Source organism: Vulpes vulpes, chromosome 4 (assembly GCF_048418805.1).
Source record: "Vulpes vulpes isolate BD-2025 chromosome 4, VulVul3, whole genome shotgun sequence".
Lineage (NCBI taxonomy): Eukaryota > Metazoa > Chordata > Mammalia > Carnivora > Canidae > Vulpes > Vulpes vulpes.
Genome location: NC_132783.1, coordinates 129,048,651 through 129,060,921, shown reverse-complemented (window position 1 = coordinate 129,060,921; position 12,271 = coordinate 129,048,651). Strand labels below are relative to the sequence as shown.

The following is a 12,271-nucleotide window of genomic DNA, read 5'->3' as shown; positions in this document are numbered from 1 at the left end:
ACACCCCAGTTTCAGGCTGGCTGCCGCCGAGCCATTTTCTTGTGGTTTTCCTGTGGTTAACCTCACCAAGGCCTCAAGTACTTGATTGTGCCCAGAAAGGGAACTGAAACAGTAGCTCAGCCGTGGGTGGGAGGCCCCGCTTCCCCCTAAGCCGCCAGCTCAAACCTTGTCACCAGCCCCCCCCACCGGCCCGGCAGGGACAGGGGAGCTCTGCTCGGGCGCCCAGCTCCGGCTGCCTCGCAGCTGGCCACCCCCTGCTTCCCTCACCCCGGACACCCTCTGATGGCCCCCCTGCATCCCAGACGTTCTGCTTGTGTTAGCGGTTCTCCCTCCGGATTCTGAAGATGGGCCCGGCGTGTTTCTTGTAGCCTGGAGCCGGGGCCGTGTTCCCTGAGAAGGGCGCCAGCTCTGCCCCGCCGAGGCACACGCTGCTGCTGGCGAGGCCCTGCCCCGGGTCCCCGGGCCTGGAGCTGCCGAGCTGCCACCCCACGTCCACTTCCTTCCTCCGGGCAGTGACTTCCCACACCCATTCACCCAGCACAGATGGAGGAAGTGCTGCGGGAGGCCGGGCGTGGAAGGGGATGAGAGCGCGGGCCAGTGGTTTGAAAATGTCAGTGGACTGAGTCAGCCGGGGAGCTGGGCTCCGAGGTAGGTCCCTGGGACCGCCCTCAGAGGCTCTGATGGACCAGGTCCTGCTGGGGGCCAGGATCCGACTGGAAACAAGCAGGAACCATGCCCTAAGAAACAGGGTCTGCAGTGGTCAAGGGCCTGGGCTTCAGAGTCAGACGTGTGCCATTCCGTGTGCCACGGCCAGGCGACCTCCCCAAGCTACCCCATCTCTCTGTCAAAGCCAGAAGCAAACAGGTGTGAGGATCACATGAGTTAATTCACATAAAGGACTTAGTGCAGGGTCTAGCTGTTAGTGGTAATGATTATTTAAATTCTTATCTTTGAGCAAATGTTTTCTGGGTTTCTTTGTGCGAGATTAAATAGAAGACAGGGAATCTAAGGGTTCAGCTAAAAGTGTACTTTTTGGTTGTTTTGTTTCATTACATTTTATGATTGTGTATGGGACACAAAGTGAACAGGTGAACAGGTTTGTGAAAACCACCTGATTGATAGTCTTTCCCACTATTTCCATGTGACCCTGATAACATTTTCATGCAACAGAGAAAAGGAAGAGATCTGACATTAGCAAAATGCTCTGTGCTACAGTTCAAAGGGGGTAAGACTAAGTTGGTGTGTCACCATGTGGAGGCAGCCACTGGTTTCCAGAAGGCCTTACATGGTAGCTTTTCCCAGAAGCCCACCTTGGTACTCAGCCCCATAGCTTCCCGTGCACAGCAAGTTGAGCAGGTAAATTTGGATCAGAGTAACCAAGTCATGCTAACCAGATTTACAAGGCATTGATAGAGAAGCCAGACATGCACTCATTTGTTCATTCATTCATTCATTCATTATGTTTCTACCTTTTTTTCTTTTTTAAAAAGATTTCATTTATTTATCAGAGACACACACACACACACACAGAGGGGCAGAGAGACATAGGCAGAGGGAGAAGCAGGCTCTATGCAGGGAGCCTGATGTGGGACTAGATCCCGGGTCTCCAGGATCACACCCCAGGCTAAAGGCAGCGCTAAACCGCTGAGCCACCGGGGCTGCCCTCTACCTATTTTTTAAAAGATTTTATTTATTTATTCATGAGAGACACACACACACAGAGAGGCAGAGACACGGGCAGAGGGAAAAGCAGGCTCCCTGCAGGGAATCTGATATGGGACTTGATCCCAGGACCCCAGGATCACAACCTGAGCCAAAGGCAGACACTCAACCACTGAGCCATCCACGTGCCCCATGTTTCCACCTTTTTTAAAACTGAGGTTATAACTTACATGAAGTGCATAAATATGAGGTGTACAGCTTGATAAATTTGAAAAATTTTTAAACGTGTAGATACCTGTGTAACCACCACCCAGAATAAGATAGAAAACATTTCCCACACCTAAGAGAACTCCCTCATGCCCTCTCCCAAAGCAAATAACCACTATTCTTGGTCTTTTATTATTGTAAAAAAAATCCAAAGAGATAGTCCAGGGTAACAGGGCGTCTGGGGAAACAGGAGGTTACTTGGAAGGTCCGAGAGAGTGGTGGGGGGTGTTGGAAAGTCAGGCCATGGAAATGGGAGTTCCCGCCCCAGCCTCCACCTCACAATGAGGGCTGGATTCCTGTCTGCTAGGTTCAGTGTTGACTCCCTTGAGCACATTCTGGCTCTTTGCATAAACAGGAGCGTTATCAGGTTGGAGAGCAGAAGAAAGCCTGTCTTTTATCCAAACACAGGTGAAAGGTTTCCATTCACCGAATTACAGTCACATTCCAGCCTAGTGTCCATGAGATTATAACCAAGTCCCTTTGATTCTGAGATCTGGGTGTTCCTGACCTTTTTAGTTACAGATTTACAGCCTGTTGGTTCACTCTCACACATGACTACTCTTCCAAGAGAGGCTTGATGAATTTAACTCTTGGTGGCAACTTTCTGCTTACTGCAGGTTCCTCCAGGTGTATTGTCAGTGTGGACTCTAAGCCACTTCAAGGACTGCATATATGTAGGGTGGTGGGGTTATTTGTTTGGATCTTATGTGCTGTGCTCTTTTATGTAATATTCCCTACAGTCCTTTAGGGAAGGAATCATTACCCCATTTCACAGATGAGGAAACAGTCTCAGAGAAATGGGGCAAATGGCCAAGGTCAAAGAGCTAGTAATTGGCAAGACTGGGAATCCAGGCAGGCCAGTCCAATCCAAGTGCCCACGCTTGGCGACCCTGAGTCGCCTTTCATAAAAGCCACACCTGGTAAGTCAGCTCAGTTTCTGCCAACCAGCTCTCAGCCCTGCTTCATACTCATTCATTTCTTCAAGAGGTCATTTGGCCACTAAATAATGAGATCTGAAAGTCCCACCTCCAGTCTGCTGCATACAAGGAGACTCTGAATGTGGAAAATTCATTAGGAAGCAGTAAACTTTTCAGGATCAGCGTGACAGCTGAGTCTCCCAGCTTGTCAGGTCACCCAAGTTGTGTGCTTGGCTCAGTGTCGATGGGCTGGGTGACTCCTTGGAGCCTCCATGATTACAGGAGGGACCCATAGGGCATTCCCTGGGGAAAGCCAAGGGCTTTCTATTTTTGCTCTTTTTCTCAGAGCGAGTGCATGGAAGAGCTCACTAACTAAGCCAGGTTTCCTTTCAATGTTCCTGTTTCTTGGCCAGTGAAGTAATGGACAGACATGTCCTCTTACAAGATGAGGAGAGAGGTGCCCTGGTGGAACACATTTTCTTTGAAAAGCATGATCACATAGGCTTTATTACATTATCAAGGGGAGGGCTAGGCAGTTGGCCCAGCGCCCAGCCCGGAGTAGTCACTCACGAAATATTTGTTGAATTGAATTAAATTATAATTATTAAATGAGCACTGGACTAAGAGGAATAGTTCTCTCTGGTAAACAACATGTGCACATCTTCTGGTACCCTTAGGGTAGGCGAGGGCATCTGGAAACTGAAATAGGAAATACGAAGCTACCGAGTGGACCTGATATCAGAGTCAAGCGAGGAGGGAGGAACAGATAAGGCACCAAGTTACATCCTGCACATTCGCTTCGGGGTTTTAGGCAGATTGTCCTGATCTCTCTGGGGCTCAGCCCACTCTGCCTTGTTCTGTTTTGTTCTGTTTTTCAGAAAGTGAAAACACATGTATTAGTTTCTGAGAGCTGCCATAACAAATTACCACAAGTTGGATGACTTAAAACAATAGAATTGTCTTCCCTCACGGTTCTGGAGGAGAGAAGTCCAGCACACAGGTGTTGGCAGGATTGGTTCCTTTGGGGGCCTCTCAGGGAGAATGTTCTTTTTTTCTTTTTTTTTTTTGTTTTGTTTTGTTTAAGATTTTATTTATTCATGAGAGACACAGAGAAAGGGGCAGAGACACAGGCAGAGGGAGAAGCAGGCTCTCTGCGGGGAGCCTGATGTGGGACTGGATCCCAGGACCCCGGGATCACAACCTGAGCCAATGGCAGATGCTCAACCGCTGAGCCACCCAGGCGCCCGTGAGGGAGAATGTTCTATCCCTTTCTCCCAGGTAGAGTGGTTGCTGGCAATTCTTGGTGTGTCTTGGCTTCTAGATGCATCATTCCAATCTCTGCCTGCATCTTCCTGAGGCATTCTTCCTTACACGTCTCTGTGTCCAAAAATGTTCTCTTGTTCTAAGGAATATTGGATTTAGGGCCGCCCTAACCCAGGATGACTTTGTCTTAACTAATTACACCTGCAAAGATCCTCTTTCCAAATAAGGTCCTGTTCTGAGGTTCTGACCATTAATTTGGCGGGGGACAGTATCTGAGGTTCTGAGTGAGCATTAAGTTGGGGGGGGGACAGTATTTAAGCTAGTACAACATGATACAAGTGGTGAAGCCCTTCCTGTCCTGATACTACAGTGTTGATGCTTCTGTATGTGGGGCCAACACAAACAAACGAACCCTTGAGGACGTTGTGCTAAATGAAGTAAGCATTTCACAAAGGGACAAACACTGTATGAGTCTACCTAGATGGGGTATCTAGAATAGTCAAGGCCACAGAGAGAGAAGATAGAACAGTGGCTGCCAAGGTTGGGGAAAGGGTGAGTGAGGAGCTTTAGTTTCAGGGGTGCAGAGTTCCAGGTTTGCAAGATAAAACCAGTTGTGAACATTGCTTGCACAACAATGTGAACGTACTCAACACTAACCAAACTTATCCTTGAAAAGGGTTGAAAAGGTAAATGTTTACTACATTTAGAATTAAAAGAAAACATTTTTTTTTTTTTTGTTTTTGGATCATCCATGGCCTAGCCTGGAAACTCTAATGCTTATTATAACATTGTTTTGTTTTGTATTAAGGAAACTCTAGTCTGAGTTCCAAGGAATTTTTGCAGTGAGAATCGTTTGTGGTTGCCCGGCTGTCTGTACTTCAGCACCTTATTCTGTCTGTCTGTTTCTTCTCTCCTGCCATTAGCTATAACCTGGGCAGCGGCATGGCATCCATCATGGTTAATGGCTCCTTCAATGATGGTCGGTGGCACCGAGTCAAGGCTGTTAGGTGAGTCCCCACCACAGGGGGAGACAGAGCCAGAGCTCAGCAAGGGGTGGATGTGCCTTCCAAGTCCCTGTGGCCCCAATGTCCGGTTCCCCAACCTCGCCTGGCATCCTACTACTTCCGACCCCAGTCATTCAGGGCATTCTGTTCCTAACTTACCCCTTGCCTTTCCCTAACACTGACAGGCCAGACAGGCTGGACTCCCAAGTCTTCACTCATTAGAGGACTTTCAGAAAAATAACTTCTTGATAACCGAACTGGATCTAGATCTAGTGAGATCTAGATATCTCTAGTGGGATAAGACTTCAGGGCTTCTGGACTTTGAGGAATGTTTTAAATCTCATTGTGGAGGCAATTGCCCACTTTTTTCTTTTTTTGACATTATATTACCTGAGCTTTAGAAGCTGTGTGTGCCCTGCCTCAGTTACATATCTCCCCGCTTGCAGAGGTCACTACCTTGACTTCTGATTAACTTTGGGTGAATCATTCCTTTATTTTTTTTTTAAGATTTTATTTTATTCATTCATGAGAGACAGAGAGAGAGAGAGAGAGAGAGAGAGAGGCAGAGACACAGGCAGAGTGAGAAGCAGGCTCCATGCAGGGAGCCTGATACAGGGTTCAGTCCTGGGACCCCAGAGTCACGCCCTGAGCCAAAGTCAGACACTCAACCACTGAGCCAACCAGGTGTCCCTCATTCCTTTAAAATTAGTTTTACTACCTGTGTCCATAGTCTTAACAGTATATTCTGAGAAACCAAATAGCAGGCCCAAGCTTAGCTCTATAAAAAAAAGGTTAGTCTTGCCACATTAGATGAAGGTTCCAGAAGATGAGCTGAATAGAGTCTGTGTTTCTTCCCTGAACATTTACCATAGCCCTTCCCGGGAATGTCAGTAGGTGAGGTCATGAGTGTGGCTGAGGAAACATGGGGCTATCATGGTCACTGTCCTCCTCAGCTCACACATAGGCTGTGGAGGGAGTAGCCTGGCTGGACTCCACTCTCCTGCCCATTACTTATTACATTAGAAGTTGATACAATGTTTTCTTAAGCCTAAGATGCCGTTAATTATATGACATATCCTCATTTCAGACATAGAAAAAAATGAAAAATTCTTAGATGAATTAAAGTGGGAAAAAATGGAATTTTTTAGAGTAATGGTTGGGAGGGGGGGTAGCATGGGAAAGGCAGGTCAGGCGAGGCAAGCTGGGGGGCCGGAACTGCCCATCCCAGCATTCAGGCATGAGATTCTGAAAAAGCGTATCCAAAGTGAGGAGGCAGTGTATGGTCTCGAGGGTGAGGACAGAACAGAATTACCTGTGAAGTTAGTTATTAGAAGAGTTGTTACCAAGACATGAGACCTGGCCAACCAGATTTATATTATCATATCCCCCAAGAAAGGGTAGAGCCATAAACCTTTGGAAGGTGAAGGAGGAGCTAAAAGTGGGAAGATTGGTTTTAAAAAACTTACTTGAATTTACTTGAGGAGTTAGAACTCAAGCCCCTCTTCTACCTCATATAGCGGGCACATTGCCCTTTCACTACCCAGGGGAAAATAATGAAAGGCAGTTTTCTGGAGAAAGTAAAATAAGGGTCTGAACTGGTGGCGCTGTACAGTGTATCAACTATACAAACTAAGGCTGGGGACTGTGAACAAGCTCATATTTTGAATATTACAAACCCCTTGATTCTTCCCCTGGTGAGATTCCAGGATGCTGGGACCCAGGCCTATACCCCACAGTAAGGAAAGTAGAAAATTCAGGTGTCCCCCAAGAAAATGATGGAGCCAAATCCCAGCACTATGAAGCCCCAGTCAACGGAACCCATCCTGCACACAGAGCTCCCAATCTGCCATTTAGTGCTTTTTCTCTTTTTTTTTTAAAGATTTTATTTATTTATTTTAGAGAGAGTATGATCAGGTAGAGGAGGGGCAGAGGGAGAGAGAGAGAGAGAGAGAGAGAGAGAGAGAGAGAGTCTCAAGCAGACTCCTTGCTGAGGGAGGAGTCTCTTGCTCAGTCTCATGACCCTGATAAGATCATGGTCTGAGCCAAAATCAAGAATCAGATGCTTAACCAGCTGAACCACCCAGGCGCCCGGTGCTTTTTCCCTTCACTTAACCATGAAGTGGCAGTCAGGAATCCCTAGGCATTTGAAAAGAGTCTCTAGTATAAAAGATGGATGTCAGAACAAATCAATGTAACAAAGCAATTCGAAGGAAACAGACTTGAATGAAAAAATGAACATATTACTATTGTCAGAGAGATAAGAGAGGCTAGAAACCCAAGAAACAAGAACAGTTTGCTATAAAAAAAAAAGACTATGAGCAGATCAGTAATGAGCTGCTAAAAATAAATAAGTAAATAAATAAATAAAAAGTGCAGCCTGAGTTGGTTCAGCCCTCCAAGAGCTATACAAATAGGTGGTTTTTTTGAAGAAGATCCCTGGTACTGGATAGTTTTGGAGACCAGCTTAGAAAATGGCAAGGCCCTTGCTGCAGATGAACACCCCCACTCCATTGTCCTCACCGTCACTTTTGGGCGACTCTGTGGGTCCTTTAGAGACTTCTCAGCCATTCTTTGTCCTCCCGTAGAGTAATCCTCTACCTACAAAACCTGCTTCATTGGCTTCCCATTTTATTTTGCACACCATTCGGACTCACCGTGTGTCACGTTACCACCATTCCTTCCCTTATAGTTCTTCTCTGGTTCCCTTTGGGAGAAATGCGCTTCACCATCTGCTTCTGGCCACTCTGCTCCCACCTCCAGAATTCTCTCTGCCTGGCCTGTACCAACCCCCTGTTATTTTCTCTCTTTGGCATTTTCACTTCCTGTTCGTGTTACCCTCCTCCTTCCCCTGACCTACCCAGCCTTTGAAGCTCATCTCAGAATCTCCTTTGCAGCTTTCCCCGACCCCCTCACCTTCTCCTGTGTTCCACGGCATGCTGGCATTCCTCTGTTGCAGAGTGGTGACACGCTGTTGTTATTTACAATTTGATTTTTTTTTTGTTCACCTCAGGAAACCGTAAACTCCTGAGGGATAAGAACTTTTTTTCTTCTTTCATTTCTTGTACTTCCATCATTTAACATAGTGCCTGGCACAGAGGTAGGTACAGTTGAATACAGTTTTATTAAAATGAATGAATAATTGAGTGAAGCTCCCAAAAATGATGGTTTCTACAGGGATGGCCAATCCGGAAAGATAACTGTGGATGACTATGGGGCCAGAACAGGCAAATCACCTGGCATGATGAGGCAGCTCAACATCAATGGAGCTCTCTATGTGGGTAAGTGACCTCTGACCGAATCTAAATTACACCAGTGCCTTCTCATTAATCCTCCATTTGTCTTGGTGGGGTTCCCCACCAAAGCGGTGCACTTCACTGGATCAAATACTTGGAAGTTGGGAAGCTTGCCAGATAATTCTAGTCTTCCATTTTCTGAACTTGTGACTCAGGGCTGAGGGGGCAGGAAGCACTTAGATGCTTTTGTGCTTTGGACTGACCCACCAGGAAAACCATGCTTTTCTTGTTTATAGAACAAGAACCTGCTTAATATGGCTCCAGAAGTGTTCTCTGAGGAAGGAGAGGATCTTTCTTGTCCCCTCTCAAAATTAGGATGAGTAGTATTTCTGTAAATAGTGTAGAACCTGCTACTGCAGATGCATAAATGTGAAAATACATCTCTATCCAAATGATATTTCCTACAAGTGAACCTGACTGAAAGCTCTCACTCTCAGTGTATTTCTTTCAGTTTAAGATGACATCATGCTTTAACTGCATGCTACTTCTTGTTGACATTATATAAGGTTTCAAAATTTACCAGATGCTATTTGGTTTTAAGTGGTCAATAGGGTCATAAATCACATGTGAGGGGGTATTTGTAGCCTCTGGTTGTGGGTCAGATTGATACAAGTCAACCTGCTCCTTCCAGGGTAATTATGAGACACATGCCATGTACTGAGCAGTTGGAGAGCTTCACAGCCCTCACTCCTCCTGTCAGCCAAGGGGCACCTTGGTCAGAAGACACTCAAGTGTCCTAAAGAGACCTGCTTCCCTTTGGCTCACCCCATCTCCTTCTTGCTTCCTGGCAGGTGGAATGAAGGAAATCGCTCTGCACACTAACAGGCAATACATGCGAGGCCTTGTGGGCTGTATTTCTCATTTCACCCTGTCCACCGATTACCACATCTCCCTCGTGGAAGACGCCGTGGATGGGAAAAACATCAATACTTGTGGAGCCAAGTAACACCAGCTGGCCTTGCCCAAGGGACATAGCCTTCTATGCCGAGAATCCCAGGGGCCCCAAGACCCTGCCTGACGCCATACACAGAGGCACGGGGACCAGGTGTGTTTCTTCTCATCAAGGAGAAAGTACCCCCTGATGAGAAACTAGAACCAAGACAGGAGTCCCTGTGTGGCCTTTCCTGCTGACTCTCTGTGGGCCAAACCCAACGGAATACTCTGTGTAGGAAGCATCAAACTTTGTCCATTGAATGTGTAGGGGCTGCCAGAGATCACACATCGATGCAAATTCCAGAGCCTGTCTGCTGTAGCTCAATGACTGTGTTGTGATTCATAGTGCATAAAAAAAAAAAAAGAAAGGAAAAAAAATAGAGACCCAAAGGGCGGTATTAAAATACTTCCCTCCTTCCCTGACTCATGACACTCTTACTGACAGCAGAATAACTATTTGACCTTGAACCTTGAATTTCTCACCTTGGCCCATGAATTATTAATCCCTTCCACTCCTCAGTGGCTGGTTCAATGTGCTCTGACTGTTCGAGGAAAATAAGGTTGGGGGACAGCCGTGGAGTCACAGTAATAATGCCACCCCCCCATGTTGATCTTTAATGAAAAATCCCTACTTTTTATAATGCAAATCTAAGAAAGTGGGCACCATGATTTTGTAGCTGTCTTTTTGTATGTGTATATTTTTATAGCTGCAGATTGTCCACACCGTATACTTTTGCAAGTTTGTGCGGACAACTCTGAATTCTTTGCACATTTCCTAAAAATTTTCCCCCCAAAGAGACTTGTTCGGGCCCTTTGAGGCATCCGTTGGAGTGGGATGGTTATCTTGGGGTGCGCACCTTGGGGAAGCTGACTATTCTCTTACGGAAAATGTGGATGGCTCATGGAGATGAACATGAAGCTTCCAAAATAAGCAGATTAACGGGCACGTGTTACTGAGGAGGGTCACTGTCATTTTTGAGAGGGGGAACGTCTGTAGTGAACTTGAATAAAGGAGATGAAGAAGGCTAGAGCTCATTCATTCAGTCTTTTATTCCCGGGGGGGGGGGGGGGGTGTAGGTGTGTACTGGTCCTCGCAGAAGCCGCGTCCACAAATGGGCACCGATACACTTGGTCATGAACGGTGGACATGATCCCTGCGAGGACAGTGTCACACTTGGTGATTCCAAGGCTGTTCCGGGGCAGAGGGTGCCCTCAGCATCTGAGCTGCTGGGCAGGAACCAGAAGAGCGAGGCTGCCTCCTCGGAGTCTGGGCTGCGATCCCGCAGACAGCTGGCTCGGTGGCCGAGCCCCAGGACGGGACTTGCTGAGGGGGAGGTGAGATGGGTGCTGTCCCCAAAGAGGAGGGAAATACGATCTGACTCCATCAGAGCCTATAATTAGTCCGTCATGACTTGCCTCTCGTGTGTGCAGCTTGTGTTCAGTGAGGACTTTGAGCTTTGGGCGAAGCACAGAGGCGGGCGCCCTGAGATCTCTGGAAGATGAGTAAGTGGACTAGAGACGGTCACTGGTGCCTCCGCCTGTGCTCCTGCCTCTGGGACCCCCGGTGGGCAGGATCCCCCCTCCCGGAGGACCGCATGGTAGCAAGCGGGGTGTTCTGTGTTTGCTTCTTTTGCTGTTCTCCGGTTTAGTCAGTTGCCAGACCTTCCCGCTGGCGTTCAGCTTCGAAAATAGAGTCACCGTATTGCTGCGTGTGTTCCTCTTGCCTTCAGTCTGTTCCCTGCACGGTTCCCGGAATTCCTCGTGGACTTGCACGTCTTTGCACAGTTTTCTTGTGCCAGTTCCCTGGCCCAGCATTTTACGTTTCTTAATCCAACAGATCTGTATTCTCTGTCCCCTTCAGGGAAATCAAGAAGGTTCTGCCCCACGACGTCTCAGGAAACGGGTTTTACCGCCTCCCAGGCCGCCTTTCCCTTGGCAACTGCTAGGAGCCACGCTCCCCAAGATACAGTGGAGGCGCGCTCCTAGCCCAGGTGGAATCCCTCGCCTCTAGCCCCCCTGCCCCAAAATAGAAATAAAAAACCACCCCAAAAATATAAAACATTGCGATGTTAGCAAAATATGCAGCTGCGCTAAAGCCAGAGGAGTTGTGCTGTAGATGAGCCGGTGGTCCCTGCAGGTGTCATCCAGAGAAAACTGCGGTGACCCGGGGATTGGGACCTGGGGGTGTGTGTGGGAGCGGAGGAGAATTGTGGGCTGCACCCCCCGCCCCCGCTTGGTGGGACCAGAAGGGGTTAGGAAGGGGGATGCCACGGTGGCCTGGGGGCAGCAGAGTAGGGTGACCCCCGAGCAGCGGAGCCCGTGGGGGCTCGGGGTCAGAGAAGACGGTAGGAGACGGTGTATCCCATGCCAGGAGCCGGGCTCTTCACCCTCTCGGGGGACAAAACCCCGGGGACACGGGATGGGGTGGTCGAGGGGATCGGACGTTGTCGCTCTGAAGCTGAGGGGTTAGGGCCTGGGCTCGGTGGCGGGGGCGCTGAGGTGAGCGCAGGCTGCCGCTGGGTCCCCTAGGTCCCCCTCCAGGTCTGTCACCTGGCGCCACAAACCCTGCCCGCCAGCCGGCGTCCGGGGCCAACCGCACGGAGGGTTCATCGCTCACGGGCCCTGAGCGGGCTCGGCCGGGCTCGACCCGACGGCTCTGGCCTCAGCTGGGCCCGTCCACGCGTGCGGCCTCGGCGGGCACAATGAGGGGACTTGAGTCCGGCCAGGGGACCGGCTGGCGCCTTCTCTCCAGGGGAGCACAGCCTCGAGTGAGGGCAAGGCCTCCGACAGCCGAGGCTGGGAAGTGCCGCGCGTCCCCGCCGCCTCCCGGGAGCAAGTGCACAGACGGAAGAGACAGGAGCCTGCACCTCTGCAGGGAGCCACGAGGCCGAGGTCACTCGAGGAAGGGCCAGGGGCCGCGGGGCCGAGCGAG

At 49.0% G+C, this 12,271-nt stretch overlaps 1 protein-coding gene and 1 long non-coding RNA gene across 3 annotated transcripts in view; both read left to right on the top strand.

The window, feature by feature from the left end:
• EGFLAM (EGF like, fibronectin type III and laminin G domains) overlaps positions 1 to 10,367 on the top strand; it is a 178,866-nt gene extending 168,499 nt beyond the window's left edge. The window contains exons 21-23 of one of the 2 annotated variants that reach the window (XM_026016715.2): positions 5,033 to 5,116; positions 8,288 to 8,391; positions 9,198 to 10,367. In XM_026016715.2, the coding sequence (XP_025872500.1) occupies positions 5,033 to 5,116; positions 8,288 to 8,391; positions 9,198 to 9,352 (343 nt within the window). In that variant the 3' untranslated portion in view covers positions 9,353 to 10,367. The remainder of the gene's footprint in view (positions 1 to 5,032; positions 5,117 to 8,287; positions 8,392 to 9,197) is intronic. The other variant, XM_026016714.2, reaches the window with a different exon arrangement.
• A 62-nt stretch (positions 10,368 to 10,429) lies between these two features.
• LOC140598472 (uncharacterized) lies at positions 10,430 to 11,371 on the top strand. Its single transcript, XR_012000897.1, has 3 exons — positions 10,430 to 10,674; positions 10,771 to 10,842; positions 11,201 to 11,371. It is a non-coding gene; the product is annotated as an uncharacterized lncRNA (long non-coding RNA).
• Positions 11,372 to 12,271: the final 900 nt, after the last annotated feature.